Consider the following 17963-nt stretch of genomic DNA (forward strand, 5'->3'; position numbering starts at 1 on the left):
AATGTCTGCACAAAACTTGCTGAACAATTCTAGGGTGTTGTGGGTGGTTGACAGGACAATTCAATGCTTTTTCAAGTGTTTTTTTAGAGTGTTGCTAAGCAGTTGCTAAGGTGCTCTTAGTGTTTTTAGTGTTGTGTGTTGCAATGCAATTGCTAAGGTTATATATGGCTTTAAGTTGTTGCTAAGGCCACTGGTCATTCCTTAATTGTAATTCAGTGGAATTTTTTCAGCTGTTTTGTCGTTCACCAGGTGGTGACTTTCCACTCAAGTTTTCACACAACTCACGTGGATTCCAGCTACTATTTTCCATGGGCCAAGCGGTGGGTTCTGAGAGAGTTTCAGCTCTTTTGAAACGACACCTAGAACACCGTCCACAGACAGCCACTGTCGAATCATATTCCCCTTGGGATCCTGCTCACATTAAAAACACACAAAAACAATGGAATAAGGTTTGTTCCATCCATCCCTCAGTACTCCAGACCGTAGTGATGGGTGAATTGCAAACACTGCTCTGTGATGCTTCGAAACCTTTGCAAATCATTTTCTTCAAACCAGTGATTCGGAGCGCGCATCAAATTGCCAAAGTCACATGATTTTTAGTAAAAGAGTGTTTGTTACGTCGTAACAGGTTTGAAATGTTTCGAATTTTCAACGGTTCACCGCTACACTGGTTCATGGGTTCACAGAGATCATCCCCCGACTTTATAAATTTGTAGACATTTAATGTTACATTTGTATAATAAAAGGGAAGAGTATAAAAATACAATTATTTTGACTCTCGTAAGTTTTTCAAAAACCTTTTCCTCTCTTCTTAGCTTTTCTCCTCCCCTTCCTTCATCAGCTGAAAACTTTTCCACATTCTTCATAAATAAAACAACAACCATCAGCGGCCAATTTTCCATTCCACAAACCGGCATACGCATCTTAAAACAAACACACACATTCTCCGATCACCCTACTACCTGACCGCTTGATCCTATCCCCACTCATCTCGTTCAAGGCATTTCTTCTTCAGTTGCTAACTCACATCATCAACACCTCTCTTCACACTGGTACCTTTCCCACAGCATTTCAGCAGGTTTGGATAACCCCACTGCTTAAGAAACCCACTCTAAATCTAGAAAACTACAGACCAGTATCCCCTTTTCCATACATTGCTTAGACACTTGAATGAGTCATGTTCAACCAAATCTCTGCCTTTCTTCCACAGAACATCCTGGACAACAATCAGTCTGTTTCAAAAGCGGACAATCAACTGAGACTGCCCTACTCTCGGTTATTAAAACTCTGAGACTGGCAAGAGCACCTTCAAAATCCTCAGTTCTCATATTGCATGATCTGTCTGCTGTTTTTGACACAGTTAACCACCTGATCAAGGGCAACTCAGGAACTGCACTCCAGTGGTTCAAGTCTTGAAGTTGAAGTTTTATTTGCCATTTGGACCAGTACAGCTCGTACAAGTACATAGGATTTTTATTTTAAAGCTCATTGAGTCAACATTAAAAAGTCAACATAAAAGAAGAACCTAACAAAACTACACACAATAAATAGACTTTGAGAAGGTACAGTAAATGAAGAACAGTGTAGGTCCACAACAAACAAACACAATAAAGATGATTACCTCCATATAGGAGTATTGCACTGTCCTGAGATAATACATAATGTACAAATTTACAAAAAATACTGTAATAAAACATTCTCTGTTTAACAGAGATAGACACATAAACACATCACAGGCATAAACTACCCTTTCTAAAATCTCTATGTAAAAGGAGATAACACTTGTCATCGAGCCCGATCTCACGGGAAAACGTACAAATTCTACGAGGTGGCTTATTCGTACGAATTCATACGACCTGACTCGTACGAATTAGTACGTTTTTTGCAAAATCGTACATATTTTACGAATTGGCCAATTCGTATGAATTCATACGAATGACCTACCCCTGACCCCGCCCCTATCATGTGGGTTTAGACAAATTGTACAAATTCGTACGAGTGAGGTCGTACGAATTAGTACGAATTAGCCAACTTTTTATCATTCGTACAAATTCGTACGAATTGGTCGTGAGATAGCATTGTGTCATCTTATAATAATGAGACAGACATATTTGTTCCCTCTGCCATATCCTCAGTCACCAGTCTGACCATGGCTGGAAAGAAACTGGTTTAATAACATCGTAACATCTAGCTACTGGTGTGCCTCAGGGCTCAGTGCTGGGACCACTTCTCTTCTCCATCTACATGCCATCACTAGGATCTGTCATTCAGAAACATGGTTTTCCTATCACTGTTGAGCGGATGATACACAACTCTACCTCTCATTCCAGCCTGATGATCTGACAGTAGCTACTCGCATCTCAGCCTGCCTGACAGACGTTTCTTGCTGGATGAAGGACCACCACCTTTAACTCAACCGAGAACCGGAACTGCTTGTGGTCTCAGCCAACCCAACACTTCATCACAACTTCTCCATTCAGCTAGATTTGTCAACCATAACTTCATCCAGGACAGCCAGAAACCTTGGAGTTATGATTAATGAAAAGTTGAACTTCACAGACCACATTGCAAGAACTGCCCATTCCTGCAAATCTGCCTTAAACAACATTAGGAAGATTAGGCCCTTCCTATCGGAGCATACTCCATACACAACTCCTTGTCCAAGCTCTTGTTCTGAAATACCTGCTTAACTTAACCCGAGCTACTGAGTCTTTAGCCATTTTCAAAGATGCATTAATATTTAAAAAAAAAAACAAGAAAAAAGATCGATGTCTATTTTTAAAAAACTCCATGCTACGTGTACTATTATACTAGACTAACTGGGACTAGTCACAGCACTTACATATTGTTGCCCTATTGTTGCTTTGATTGCTTCTATTGTTCTCGTAATTTGTAAGTCTTTGGATGTAAAGTCGTTTAAATGTAAAAGTAAATGTAATAGTCTCTTATTGGTCTGATTAAGCACTCAGTAAAACAAACAAATAAGCACTATACAATTTATTATAAGTATCCTATTATAAAGACACTTTGTACTGATAACATAATGGTATTAGATGATTTGTTAAATCAATTACACCTTCAATAATACAATTGCAATTAGATTGTAAAAGTTTTTCTTTTTTGGTGCATGTTTAAGCTGAGTTTTCGCTGCATTTACACTGTTCTGATCAGCATGTGTCATCATTTTGTGAAGCAATTGGTTCAAAGTTTTCAAAGTTTCATAGAGCTTTGTTTCTTCCATCACTACTCTCATGATGTATCAGTTCACATTCTGCCAGAATAGGGCTAAAATAACCATCACCAATCACTTGAGACACCCACCCTGATATAAATGTTGATCTGGCCCTTGTACGGCTTTCCATCGGGTGTAACTGATACAACCCGAAATTTCACCGTCTCCCCTGGTTGGTAATTGTTCTTGTCAGTCTGGATAAAGATGGACATGCACTTGGGGCTGAAGACCATCGCGGTGGAGTTTGAAAACACTTGAGCAGCTCCAACAAACCCCTTAACGTACAGCTGATATGGATACCAGTAACTCAATTCATCATAAAAGACCTGAAGAGGGAAAATAACACAGTATACTCTGTATGTAGGTCACAGACAAACAGCTACTGATGCAACCTTCTGGTTTAAATCAATTCATTTATTTTATTTGGAGATTCAATCATAGAAACTACAGCTCTGATACTCACAGGTGGGAGAGACAGTAGTCTGGTAGAGCCTTTAAAATCAAAGCAGAACAGACACGAATACTTGTTTGAACAGGGTGGAGTTGTATATTATATAATATTATATTTACATTGTATAGGTCATTCAAAAAAGGTCCCTTTTTGAGTTTAACCAATGCGATTTTCAATGTAAATTTAAAGAGTAAAGAGTTCAGACTAAATTAATACAACTGAATATTGTTGTATAATTGTGCCTTCAGAAATGTTTTATATATATATATATATATATATATATATTACCTGCTGGAACAGTGCTTTGTGTTTTGGCCACACTGGTGTTTCCATGAATGAGTTCAGCTGTGACTTTGATGGGATAATCTGACAGAATGCTGACTGATATTGTGGTGGGAACGCCACAGCGCAGAACTTCAGAGACGGATATGAGATAGGAGGGATTCTTTGCTGGGCTGAAACTGAAAAAATTCTTATTTTCATGGGATTTTGATAGAGATACATAATATATCTGTAATAATATTCCATATTATATATTTCTCTCAATGATTTGAGTTTTTAAATATGAATATTAGCATGAATTGAGCATGAACTTTTGAATTAGCATGAACTTTTTTTTAAATATAACTTAACAGAAACATTCAACTCTAAACCTCTATACTTTTCTATCTTTCACTATACCGTTTAAAAGTTTGAGTTCTGTACAATTTGTTTTAAGAAATTAATACTTTTATTCAGCAAGGATGCGTTAAATTGATCAAAAGTGCACAGTAAAGACATTTATAATGCTGCAAAAGATTTCTGTTTTTTTTTTAATGCTGTTCTTTTGAACTTTCTATTAATCAAAGAATCCTGAAAAATTGTATCATGGTTTCCACGAAAGTATGAAGCAGTTTTCAACATTGATAATAAATGTTTCTTGTTTCATTTCTAAAATGTATTTAAATAGAAAAGTTATTTTAAATTGTAATAACATTTAACAATATTACTATTTTTACTGGATTTTAGATCAAATAAATACAGCCTTGGTTAGAATAAGAGACTTGTTTCAAAAATATTTAAAAAAATCTTACTGACCCCAAACTTGTGAACGGCACTGTGTATTAAAATAACAAAGCATGAACAATCCAGAAACTTGTCAAAAGACAAAAGATACACTGTAAAAAATTTGCTGTAGTTTTGCAGCTGTTTGCCAGTAACTTACTGTAGATTTAAATTTATGTTATTTACTGGCAACAATTTGTTCAAAATGAAATGAACATTAAACATTAACAAGTCTTTGTCTTTAAAGAATAAAACTAAAATAACATCCTCATGCAAAGCATTCTGGGAACCAGAAATCTTCATCAACCTTTTTCTGTTTTTTTTCCCTTCAGATTTTGGTTCCCAGAATGCTTTGCATGAGGATGTTATTTTAGTTGTATTCTTTAAAGACAAAGACTTGTTAATGTTTAATGTTCATTTCATTTTGAACAAATTGTTGCCAGTAAATAACATCAATTTAAATATACAGTAAGTTACTGGCAAGTAGCTGCCAGTAATACTGTAATTTCTACAAATTTTTCTAACAGTGTACAGATTAAGAATATTGAGCATAATAAAAATTATTATTTTACATAATCATTTCATCACTAAATCATCAACATCAAAAGCAATACAAAAGTTCTGTTCTGTGGTAATTTTAAGTAAGGAATCACCTTTTAAATGACTAGTTACATGTTACTATAATAGAATTGGACATTTGACAAACCTTGGTGTGACTAGAGTTCCACAGCAGAATAGTAAACATTCCAGAACTCCAAAGACTTGAATCCACTCCATTTGCAGGTGTGACACTCCAGTGAAAGCACTTACTGAACTACTAAGACTAACAGATCCTTTTATAGAGCGATCCAACACCTGATCCTTCATCACTCCACCTACACACCTGAGGGAATAACAGCCCTTTCACTGGACAATGAAGGAACCTATACAAAGACTTGCATAACATGTTTGAGAACACTGTAAAAAAAAAAAAAAAAAAAAAAAAAAAATTATATATATATAGTGATTTTAACTGTAAAAAAAATAAAATATGCCAGTAATTGGTTAACAGTAAGTTCTTGTACTATATACAGAGGAAAAACTGTAATAAATCTAACCTTGTAAAAAGTACAGATTTTAGTAGCAGCTTGGCCTTGTTAATTCATCAGAAAATCTGTTGGATTAAAATTTATCAAATGTTTTTTTTTATTATTATTATTATTATTATTATTACTGATTTAAATAGTAGAATTTACAGGCTGTAATCATTTTTGTAATAATTTTTACTGTATTTTAACATCATTGTTCTGGCAACGACAGCTGCCAGTTTTATTTTGTAAAAACAATGGATTTTTTTTTTTTAAGAAAAACAGAGCAACGAAATGTGGAGTAAAATCAAATAAAAGCGTTGTATTGAACACAAACTGCATGTGTATTTTTCCCTCATGCCGACAGATGTCGCTGTTTAAAAAAGACAACGGAACGTCATGCGTGTGACGCAGAGGTGAGAGGTCGGAGCGTCGTCCTGCACACACGGGAGAATGACAACATTACGAGCTTTCACGTGCGATGACCTGTTTAAATTCAACAATATGTGAGTTATTTAATTACACATAATATAATAGCGCTGGTAATTACCATTTCAAAAAAGTACTGTAGCGTTACCATCGTAAAGTGAAGGTAGTTAATACTATGATATGATACCATCAATTCAATACCAGCCAGAGTATTACCAGCAAGCAGCTTCATTGTACTATTGTTAAATGATAATTAAGAACATATTCAACATGATGGTGCAGCACAGTCTGCTAACAGAAAGTAGCATGTTTCTTAAACGTTTTAAATTATTTACACGTTCAAAAACATGTTACTTTCTGTTAGTAGACTGTGCTGCTTTATATTGATCATTGTTATGTTCCTGTTGTATAACATCTAGTGATATCCTAGTTTTACTTATTAATATTACAATTTTAATATTGATTGTGTATTTGTATCCCACAGTAATCTGGACCCCTTGACAGAAACTGTATCCTTTAAAACAAGCTGATATCTCAAATCTCTGATTATCTCAAAATAACCAAATATTGTTTGATTAGTCAGCCTGTAATGGCTCTTATAGAGTAGCTTTTTTTTCTCAGTTTTTTTTTTTTTTTTTTTCTTAACTTTCATTCATTGTACAGTATGGAATTCCCTTCTATCTTCAATATTTGGCTCACTGGCCGGAGTATTTCATAGTAGCAGAGGCTCCAGGAGGGGAACTGATGGGCTACAGTGAGTCAAATGTGTTTTTAGTTGAACATTTTAGTTGAGAGAACATGTAAAAGGTGAACATTCAGACATTATTTACTCACATGTCTTTCCAAATATATAAAAAAAACATGTTTAGAAGAATGCTCATGCTGCTCTTCTCTATACATCGAAAGCATTGAGTGAGGAACAGACAGAAATTTGGCTAACTCAAGTCAACGTTTTATGAAAGCTATCCATTTTTCTTTCTAAATCTGACTTGTCCCTGAAAGAGAAACAAAATATGCAACAAGATTAGATTGTGAATTATGGATGTTACGTACCAGAATGAGGGACTGAAAAGGATGATGCCATCTGAAAAGGAAAGTTGTTTAAGTTTAAGCATATAATTTCTTTTTGATTTAAAATTATGAAGACAAAAAAAAAATTCTTTGGAAAAACATGCACTGATGAATCGTTCACAATGAGACCAGCAACTAGTGTCGATTTTGATTTCATGTCTACTTTTAAAGGGATAGTTCACCCAAAAATGAAAATTCTGGGTAACACTTTATTTTACAGTGTCCTTGTTACATATGTTACATGTACTTACCATAGAAATAACAGTAAATTATGCATAATTACATGCAATTAACCCTCAACCAAGCCGTAACCCTATAGTAAGTACATGTAGTTAATTAAGATTACTCAGTACTTAAATATATAATTACACTGTAACAATGACACCTTAAAATGAAGTGTAACCTTCTGTCAGTAATTACTCACCCTCATGTCGTTCCAAACCCGCAAGACTTTAGTTAATCTTGATCGCTGATCAATGTTTAAATGAGAATAAAAGCATGTTCGTCATATAAAGCGATCGTGCCTCTTCGGAAAATTTGGACTAAACCGGTCAAATTAATTTGGATTAAATTTACGATCTCTTTATGAACTTTTTGAAGACTCAAAGTGATAGTTGTGTAGCTGTCAATGGAGGGACAGAAAGCTCTCAGATTTCATCAAAAAGATCTTCATTTGTGTTCGTAAGATGAACGAAAGTCTTATGGGTTTTTGGACGACATGAGGGTGAGTAATTAGTGACATAATTTTCATTTTTGAGTGAACTATCCCTTTACCAGTCAGACTGGAGTGTGTGTGTGTGTGTGTATATAACCTGTGTGTCAATGGTCCTCCTGTAGTCATGGGAAAGGCAGAAGGGTCCGTGGCCAGGGAGGAATGGCACGGGCATGTCACGGCTCTCTCTGTGGCCCCAGAGTTCAGACGACTGGGTCTGGCTGCTAAACTCATGGAGATGTTAGAGGAGATCTCAGAAAGGTACAACCAACTGTACAAAAGCATCTATAATGCACGTAAAGATAAAAAGCAGGCAGAACAATAAAAAACTGAAATCATATTGATTATTAGCTGTAACATGATTTTAAACAAGTTATTTTGTGGTTCTCCTCTATTTAGGAAGGGCGGATTCTTTGTGGATCTCTTTGTGCGGGTTTCCAACCAAGTTGCTGTGAATATGTACAAACAGCTCGGCTACAGCGTGTACAGAACGGTTATAGAGTATTACTCTGCCAGTAACGGTGAACCTGACGAAGATGCTTATGGTGAGCTGTTCACTTGCTTGCTAATTGCACTACTGTTCAAAAGTTTGGGGTCAGTAAGTTGTTGTTTTTTTTAAAGGGGTGATGAACTGAGAAATCAAATTTTCCTTGAGCTTTAGACATATTAGTGGTCATCATATAAGAATATCCTGTAAGTTTCAGAACTGAAAACTTGCTTGTTAGTCCAATAAAAGCTTTTATTGACACCAGGCACAGCGAACGACAGGTTTTTCAAAGTGGGGATCTATGAGGTCAAAGGGCATCAAACCCCGCCTCCGCAGAAGATCTACGCCTACTTCAACACTGCCTGTTTAGCCCCGCCCCCGATTCACGCATTACCTGAAACTCATTATAATATGCAAGACTGTTATCCAATCATAGCAGTGGACGTTTACTTCCAAGTCTTCAATGCCCATAAAAACCAGGGTAGAAAATAGCCTATTACTTATTCATTTTGATGTTTTTGAATGTAAAAACCAAGCAAACGTCATAAGTTGACCTCAGACAACAATATAAAAAAAATTAAAAAGCCAGTTCATGACCCCTTTAAAGAAATTAATACTTTTATTCAGCAAAGAAACGCATTCAGTTGATCAAAAGTGACAGTAAATACGTTTGTAATGTTACAAAATATTCTATTTCAAATAAATTAACTTTCTATTTGTCAAATAACTCAAAAAAAAACAATTATCATGGTTTCAACAGAAGCAGCACAACTGTTTTCAGAATTGATAATTATTGAGCATATTAGAATGATTTCTGAAGGAAGACTGGAGTAATGATGCTGACAATTCACACTTTGATCACAGCAATAAATTACATTTTTAAATATATTCAAACATTTATTTTAAATTATTATAATATTTCACAATAGTACTTTTTTTTACTGTGTTTTTGATCAAATTACCGACCCTAAACTTCTGAACGGTAGTGAACATGACTTACGGTTAATTTCAATTGTCTGATGTCAGATGATCACATTCAGGTTATTATTGGTGTTTCTAAGGCAAGCATCTTGTTTATTGTTGGTCATATTTAAGGTTAGAGATTTGAATAAACCCATGACCTTAAATATTGAACTCAAGGACAACGCATAACCTGTCTTGCAACATTTGTGCTGCTTGTTAACTTTACTAAGCAATCAAGACTTTTCACTTGGCAAACAATAAAAGCAACATTTTCAGTGTATTAAAACCCTCCGAGATTTGTAGCATCACTGCAAAGCTAAACCCAAGTTTATGTAAAATACTGATTTAAACTGTTCTTTCATTTTGACAGATATGAGGAAGGCTTTATCCAGAGACACAGAGAAGAAATCCATAATTCCGCTTCCGCATCCTGTCCGACCAGAAGATATTGAATAACACTAATAAGTGGCTCTCTGAAATGATCAACATCCAACTGGGAAAACCGACATTTTGCTTTTTGTGTCACAATATTGATGTGAAATGTCAGAGAGTCACTGCTTTGAACGGATTCTTTGAATTGTTTTTTTTATTGGGTTAATAAAGCTGAAACTAATGGACATTGGAAATGTAGTTACATTAAATAAAAATGTTTAAGTGAAAACTTAAAACAAAATATTAAACTTTTGTTCAGGTTGACACCTAATTAGCATACTGAAACATTACCAATCAGGGGTCATGTACTATTTTTACCTCTGATTGCCACTGAAATTTCTCTCATTTTCCCCGTAACACTGCAAAGGCAGTCAAAATAAAACAAGGGAAGACTGTAGACATAAAAAAATGTAATAAAATTGATCCTGTAAATGTGTCCATTCACAGCTTCAGTACATAATGCAGTAAATAAATTCAATAAACAGGATTCTGCCTCTGCATTCTTATTGTATTAGTTATTATAGTGTAGATCCACAGCAAAATACTTTGCACATTATCATGGATAGAAAGATTGCGAATTAGCTCAAGGATCCCATATTTAAAGTCACGATGAAACGGAAGTAGCGACAGATCTTCCGTATTGTGAAGTGCAACAGATATTCGAAAAACGGTCTGTCTTTTTCCCCCCGGAAGATCCATTTATGACATTTCGATTAAACATTAAACAGGTCAAACATTTAAAAATGAAACGTGCATGGATTAATTGTTTACAATAAGAAAATTCGGAAAATTTTCACTTCACGACTTTAAAGCGAACAATAAAAACAATGACCGGCACAAGAATATTTGGTTCGCACCTTTATTTTGTTACAAAAGAAAAGAGACAAAAAGTCAAATAATATGTTAAGTTCCAACAACACCAGTTCACTGTTTTTCTGCGTCCGCCTTTGTTTGTTCGCTCTTCTCTTTGTCGTCTTCGTGGTTGCTATCACTCTCGCTGTCGCTGCTGCTGCTACTCTCGTCATCATCGTCGCGATCGTCATTTTCATTTTCCTTCTGTTCTCTGTGGGCCGCCGGTTCCTCCTCTTCTGGTTCTGAGCTCTCCTGTGGTTCCTTCCCTTGAGGAACCTGCTGTTCTTCTTCTTCTTCTTCCTCCTGTTCTTCCTCAATCTGCTGCTGTTTCTTCCACATCTTGGCCATGGCCAGCAGTTTGAGGTTGGGCTGATTGGCAGCATCCTCTGGGAAGATGTAGTCGTAATATTCTTCCCAACCTGCATCCGACTAAATAAACCAATGACATCGTGTTAGGTATGACTAGTCGACGCAAGAAAAAACACCCACAAACAGACACGAAAAGACTCTCACCCCATCCTCTGCTGTGATCTTCCTCCTCTTCTTCACCTTCTCCGGCAGGAGTTTCTGGACTCTGTCCTTGTTGGCCAACGATCCAAACTCCTCCTCATAGTCTCTCCAGGACTCCAGGAGCATCAGACGTTCCTCCTTCTCCTCACAGCCCTGCATACTCTTATTGGCCTCCTCGTAGATTTGTCTGCAGCGCTGAATGCGGTCGTCGCTGTCAATCGACATCTCAAACTGGGCATAACTGATCCAGACCTATAATACGACGAGATTGGGATCAAATGAGTCAGATATGTATTTAAAATGAGCATGTTGTGTTGCCGTAATTTTGATTGCTTACTTTGACATGTTGAGTCCGCTGTAACAGTCTCTTATACAGGCCTCGTGTGTTGTCGTATTCTTCTTGCTCGATCTCAAAGTCGATGTATGACTTCCACAGCACCTGACGTGAACAATACAGAGGAGAAACAGTTAAGAATCACTTTAACCCAGTAAAGCCTGACAAATTAAATAATAATCGGATTTCTTTGTTAAATTGAACCTTTAACAATACAAAAAAGGTAAAAAAAAATGTTTTATGTTGAGTAACCTATTTGATACAAAAGGATTTTATGGCTCATAGTCCAATATAGTGAGAATATGGAGGAGAACACATCTTAATTTTATTCAGAGGTACAAACTAAGCCAAAATATGCAATTAGGTGGACTTCTTGATATTTATATGGCCAAAAAGATACAATTCTGATAGCTTGTAAATTAATGAGATCTTTATAACAGACTACTTGCATAAAATCACATAAATATCGGTCTTCGCTCTATATTTTCCAATTATACGTCTTAGTAAGATGATATTTAAATGCTTAGTTTAATGATCAAAGCTCTGTAGTTTCAAAACATATCGCAATAATTAAAATTATGATCGAGACATGAAAAAATAAACGTTCCTCAAAAGCCTGATGGATGGTATTATATACTCACATATGAACATGGTCTGAACCAGACTTTGATCAAAATTAAATGGGAAAATGGCCTTAAAGGGATGGTTCGGAGTAATTTCAACCTAGGGTCCTTTGCACCATGACCTCAAGCATTCCTGGAACTGGGCGTCGTTACACTACATCCTTGTGCATCGCTTTCTGCCAGGACTTTTACGTGCTTTTCCCAAATCACGGAAGTGACCTCGACGTCCGGGTTAGCGGTAGCATGAGCCATTAGGCAAGTGTTATTTAAATAAACTCCTGATGTACTTACAAACTTTCCAATGCCTCGTTTTATGAGTACAGAACCTATTTGTACTCCTGTAGAAGTTTGGTGCCATTCTGGGCATTATTAGTGGGGTAATTTACGAGATACAACCTTGGATCCATTAGCGCCTGCACTAAGCCATCTGGCTGCTATCTCTAAATAAGCTCTAACTTTAATAATGTTCGACCAAGGGAAAAAAGGCTTCTGGGGGGTGTTTGGCTCGAGGTCATAGTGCAAAGGACCCTAGGTTGAAATTACACCGAACCATCCCTTTAAACTTTAACATGACTTGACGTTCTGACCTCTGGCATGTCCAATCGTGGTTGTCCAATGGCCAGTTCAAATATAGCTCTGGCCCGTTCTGTGTCTCCCAGGATTGTCTCCAGCTCAGAAAACTTGATCCAGGTGGTGCAGTTCTCTGGACTGAACTCCAGGTACTTCTCGTAGAGCTTCCTGCAGCGGTCAAACTCCCTCAACTGAAGCTCCAGCTCAATGTAGCCTTTAAACAGTTTGTTTTTGGGACATTTTCCAATGGATGTGCCCTGATAAGACAGAGGTCAGAGGTTATATACACTACCTTATAATAAACTTAAACCATCCAAAAGTTTGGAGAACATTTTTGAATGAAGTCTTTCAACATGATGTTTGCCTTAGAAACACCAATAAAAACCTGAATGTGATCTACTGACATCAGACAAATTGAAATTACCCGTAAGTCATGTTCACTACCGTTCAGAAGTTTAGGGTTGGTACAATTTTTTAGTGTTTTTGAAGTCTCTTCTGCTCGCCAAGGCTGTATTTATTTGATCAAAAATACAATAATATTGTGAAATAATATTATTTTATTTAAAATAAATTTTCCGTGTGAATATACTTTAAAATGTAATTTATTCCTGTGATCAAAGCTGTATTTTCAGCATCATTACTCCAGTCTTCAGTGTCACATGATCCTTCAGAAATCATTCTAATATGATGATTTGCTGCTCAAGAAACATTTCTGATTATTATCAATGTTTAAAACAGTTGTGATGCTTAAAACTTTTGTGGGGAATGTGATAAATATTTTTTCATGATTCTATGAAAAGAACAGCATTTATTTGATATAGAAAACTTTTCTAATATTATAAATGTCACTTTTGATAAATTTCATGCGTATAAATACAATGCGTATTAATTTCTTTCTTTCTTTTAAAATAGAAAGTTTAAATGACCCCACACTTTTGAACAGTAGTGTAAAAGTATATAAATCAGTTTTAGAGTGAAACACTTACCAGGCCTCGTCTAGCATTCTGGAGGTTCTTTTGTCGGATTTCAAACTGCCCATATAAGAGCCAAATCTTGGCAAATGTAAACTGAGAATAAAAAAACATGTATAATTATAAAGCTATTTAAAAAATAATTAAACTTAGACATTGTAGCTACAGCATAATGTAAACACTGTCATTTTTTCAGCTCTTGACATGGTTGCAAATTGCAGAATTCAACATTATGAAGTTTAAGGATTAGTTCACCACAAATGACATGAGGTTGTGTAAATAATGTTTTTAACCATTAAGACGATGATAAGTTTACCTTTTTGTGTGGAATAACCTCCAGACATGCCTGGTACACCTGCCTCGTTCTCTCAGGGTCCTAAACAAAACGTATTACCATCAAACTCTGCCTCATGTAATTACAAGACTTGACTGAATGCTGAATACTGAACACTTCAGCTGTCTATCATACCTTGACCTCCAGCTCCTCATAGAGAGCGTAGTTAATCCACAGGTAGATGTAGCGTCTCCAGTGTCTCTTCTCTTGGATGGGGGGTATGTTGGCTATCGCTCTCTCATACACTTCTCTAACCGTGTCCGCATCTGCGTCGCTCTCCACCAGGCGCAGGTAATCAAACCAAGCATCATAATTATGTGGGCTGGCCTATACAGGAGGAAATTATGTTAATAAGCAACAATGAGTCGTTAAGAAAGAAACTGATGCTTTGAATTTGTGTAAAACTACAAACTGGTTTAGCAAAGACCAATTAGTTTCCATCCACAAAGAATGACAGAAACACCACAGATTAAACTCTAACAAAATTCGGAAAACCGTCAAAGATGGTCTGAAGTTGTCTGGAGAGTCTGACGCATATATAAAACTTCAGGGCATTTGGATATTAACTTAAAATGTGAAGCTTGACCAGGTGATTATATAATAATAATAAATATAATCATGCTTTACCCACCTTGACTTCCTCTTCATACTGAAACCTCCTTTTGCTGACGATCACATCTTCGATTCCTCTCCTGTCTCCAAACCTCTTCTCAAACACGGTGTAGTTCTTAAACAGCTCCTGGGCCTGTTGCTTGGGGATTCGGTCCAAAGCGTATTTATAGATGATGCGAACTCTCTCGAACTGAAAGAGACAAAGCGAATGGTCACGCATGAAAAGGAAACATCTAGTTTATTGGACGACACGAACACAGGATGTCATACCTCTTTCTGCTTCTCCTCAAATCTGGCAAAAGCCACGTAGAGGCTCTCGCTGATGTGATCCTCACCAAAAAACTCCACGGCTCTCTCAAACACTTTCCTCCCGAGAGCGATGTAGCCGTGCTTATCTTCAAAGTTAGCGTACTTGATCCAGTTCTTCACTTCAGGATGGACCATCACGAGTGCTCTGCTGTTAAGGAATGTATCTACATTTTTTACCTAACAGCCATTCAATCTCAAATGAGAAATTATTTAATAAACATGATTTAAATGCATTTTTCTTTTCTTTTTTTTTTTTTACATATTTCATATTTTTACTTTTTTTCGCTTTTCACAATACACACTGTTTCAAAGCAGCTTTTTCATGTTATTGTCTATAATATCTTAATGTCTTCATGACTTATAGTCACATTTAGCAGATTAGAACTGGGCAATCGTATTTATTTATTTATGGCAATGGCTATATTCATGGCAAAATCAACAGTATTTCATTTTTTTTTCTTATGATTACAATATAATTTCAATACATTGTTTACAATAATTTGACAATTTTGTCTTTTAAAAAAACAATCGATATACAAAAACATATATAAAACAACAATAGCAATAATAACAATTATAACATGAATGTACTGTATGTATCCGAATTCCTGATGAAGTTGGATATAATATTTCAGAGTAAAATAGATCATTAATGAAAGGATATAATTCTCATAGATGCTCCGGGCCTTGTCCACCTCCTTATAGCGCAGCTCAAAGTTGATGTAAGAATGCCAGGCCTGTTCCTCCGGCTCCCACTCCATCCAGCGCTCAAACACCTGCCTGCAGCCGGCAACGTTCCCCAGCATCTCCTCCATATAGGTGTACTTGTACCTGGTGCATAAACATACGAGTCACAAGAAGAAAAAACAGAGTATCTTTGTCTGAATACATTATTGTCTATATTAACAAATCATGTGATGTGATGATTACGAGTACTGGGTATATACATGCATTATGAATAATAAAATCATTTAATTTAATATTTTTTATTTTCAAGTAGTTCAAGAAAATAGTTCTGACAGGTTTTGCTATGGTACCAAAATTAGTGCTGAGAATCTGGAATTTTGGTACCGTGACAACCCGAATATAATCATGAGGAGAAAGCGTACCAGAACTGATTCACACGGGGCAGGATGGTGATGGCTCGGTCCCAGATGTTGCGAGAGTGGTTCACCTGCCGGTTCTTCATCTCCATCTCTGCATACTTCAGCCACAGTGTGATATTGCGGTGATCCACATCGAGCGCACGCTCGTAGATGGAGCGAGCTCTGAAGACAACGAAAAAAAAAAGTTAAGGAAATCACCTCCAGTCCACAATTCAACCAGTCGGCGCTGAACAGAAACTCACCTCTGGACCTCCTGCAGGCTCTCCTCCCATTGTGCGTACTTGATCCAGTTGCTGATGACAGTTCTGTTCTTCCTGATGTTGTCTTCAAACGCCTGAGATGAGAGAAAAAAATTAACTTTATTGAATTCTTTGGTTTACTTATAAATACATACATACTATAATGGTATTGACAAAACCATATTTTTCTGGACATGTACCTTGGTGAAGTCATATTTTTAAACTATGAACCATGACAATAATATGTTTTATTGCATATACATTGCTAATGCTATGCTTTTTGAGGCATATGCCATGACAAAACAATGTTTTCTAGACATGTAATATGGTAATACCATATTTTTCTGGACATGTAACATGGTAAGGTCATGTTTTTAAACCATGAACCATGATAATGTGTTTTATTGCATTCACATGCTTTTTGAGGCATATATCATGACAAAACAATGTTTTCTGGACATGACGTAATAAGGTAACACCATGTTTTGGACATGTACTACGGTAATACCATATTTTTCTGGACATGTCATATCAGGCACATACATTAAACACCATGTTTATAGTATACCATAGTAATGTCATAGTATTGCCATGGTGCATGCCCAGAAAACATGTTTTATTGCATGCACCTTGCTAATATTATGTTTATGCGGCACACGCCATGACAAAACCATGTTTTTTAAAACATGAACCAACAGTATCATGTTTTATGCCATGTACAATGCTAATGCTTTTCGGGGCACATACCATGACAACACCCTGTTTTCCAGGCATGTACCATGGTAATGTCATGGTGTTGCCATCATACATGCTTTAAAAACAAGTTTTATCGTATGTACCTTGCTAACATTATGTATTTGGGGCACATACCATAACAACAGGATATGTACTATGGTAATACCATATTTTGACCAATATCCTGATGTGCTAATAGCATGGTACATGCTAATATAGTAAACATACAGCACTATGGTATACATCAAGTACCATGGTCCTATATTTTGATACCATGATGTATTTTTGCAAATAATGTCGTGGTCATATAGAGATATGGCGCTCATACCTTTCTCTTCCTCAGCTTATAGTCGTTGAGCTCTTCCTTGTCTGTGATCTTCTGTTTGGGTGGAGGAGGCAGCAGCTCTAGTTCTCTCTCCTTCGCCTCTCTGAGCAGCTGCTCTGCGGTGATCTGCACCTCCGCAGGGGCTTTATTCTTCACCTGAACACACAACGTCACGTGCAATAAATATACATGTAAACACTGTTTAACACGTTTAATTACAACTCAAAATATAATATAGCAGTTGTTTACAGAGGAACACAACACAACAACTTCACGTTGTTTTATGCTAATGCTAACTCATCAAACATTATTTGTTACCTTCGCCACTTTCGGGATTCTCTGTTTACCCGCCGCGGTGGACGCCATGATTATCACGCTCCTGTCACTTTGGTATAAGGAACCTTTACGTGTTTATTTAAGTTTTAAAACTTCGATAACCCGCTAAAGCATTAGCGACGTTTCAATTCCGTGTGTCGCGAGTCGCGTCCGTCGTGACGCACGCTGTAACCTTTGACTTCAGCTACGTCATAGACTCCCGTCACCATGGTTACAGAC

General features: G+C 36.5%; 3 protein-coding genes across 3 annotated transcripts in view; 1 reads left to right on the forward strand and 2 right to left on the reverse strand.

The window, feature by feature from the left end:
- cd109 (CD109 molecule) overlaps positions 1-5504 on the reverse strand; it is a gene marked incomplete at its 5' end in the record, with an annotated part of 24219 nt that extends 18715 nt beyond the window's left edge. Inside the window, 5 exons of the mRNA XM_081378121.1 lie at positions 286-411; positions 3322-3558; positions 3696-3724; positions 3972-4138; positions 5434-5504. Coding sequence (XP_081234247.1) covers positions 286-411; positions 3322-3558; positions 3696-3724; positions 3972-4138; positions 5434-5504 — 630 coding nt within the window. The remainder of the gene's footprint in view (positions 1-285; positions 412-3321; positions 3559-3695; positions 3725-3971; positions 4139-5433) is intronic.
- A 630-nt stretch (positions 5505-6134) lies between these two features.
- On the forward strand, positions 6135-10063 carry naa20 (N-alpha-acetyltransferase 20, NatB catalytic subunit). The gene is made up of 6 exons (XM_081378055.1): positions 6135-6300; positions 6708-6732; positions 6887-6977; positions 8132-8267; positions 8406-8551; positions 9827-10063. Exons 1-6 carry the CDS (start codon positions 6248-6250, stop codon positions 9910-9912), a joined length of 537 nt encoding a protein of 178 aa, XP_081234181.1. The 5' UTR covers positions 6135-6247; the 3' UTR covers positions 9913-10063.
- A 365-nt stretch (positions 10064-10428) lies between these two features.
- Positions 10429-17908, reverse strand: crnkl1 (crooked neck pre-mRNA splicing factor 1). Its single transcript, XM_081378054.1, has 14 exons — positions 17727-17908; positions 17412-17564; positions 16352-16443; positions 16113-16271; positions 15668-15834; positions 14965-15143; positions 14714-14884; positions 14218-14409; positions 14065-14124; positions 13764-13844; positions 12795-13034; positions 11588-11689; positions 11254-11502; positions 10429-11169 (listed from the first exon to the last, which is right to left on the reverse strand). Exons 1-14 carry the CDS (start codon positions 17772-17774, stop codon positions 10813-10815), a joined length of 2250 nt encoding a protein of 749 aa, XP_081234180.1. The 5' UTR covers positions 17775-17908; the 3' UTR covers positions 10429-10812.
- Positions 17909-17963: the final 55 nt, after the last annotated feature.

The sequence above is a fragment of the Scardinius erythrophthalmus genome (assembly GCF_964197995.2).
Source record: "Scardinius erythrophthalmus genome assembly, chromosome: 11".
Classification (NCBI taxonomy): Eukaryota; Metazoa; Chordata; class Actinopteri; order Cypriniformes; family Leuciscidae; genus Scardinius; species Scardinius erythrophthalmus.

Coding starts and splice junctions, on each gene's coding strand:
- naa20 (XM_081378055.1), top strand. CDS start 6,248: ATGACAACATTACGAGCTTTCACGTGCGATGACCTGTTTAAATTCAAC. Junction 6,733..6,886: donor TGGACCCCTTGACAGAAACT/GTATCCTTTAAA, acceptor TTCATTGTACAG/TATGGAATTCCCTTCTATCT. Junction 8,268..8,405: donor TTAGAGGAGATCTCAGAAAG/GTACAACCAACT, acceptor TCCTCTATTTAG/GAAGGGCGGATTCTTTGTGG.
- crnkl1 (XM_081378054.1), bottom strand. CDS start 17,774: ATGGCGTCCACCGCGGCGGGTAAACAGAGAATCCCGAAAGTGGCGAAG. Junction 14,885..14,964: donor TTGAGGAGAAGCAGAAAGAG/GTATGACATCCT, acceptor TGTCTCTTTCAG/TTCGAGAGAGTTCGCATCAT. Junction 11,170..11,253: donor AGATCACAGCAGAGGATGGG/GTGAGAGTCTTT, acceptor TGGTTTATTTAG/TCGGATGCAGGTTGGGAAGA.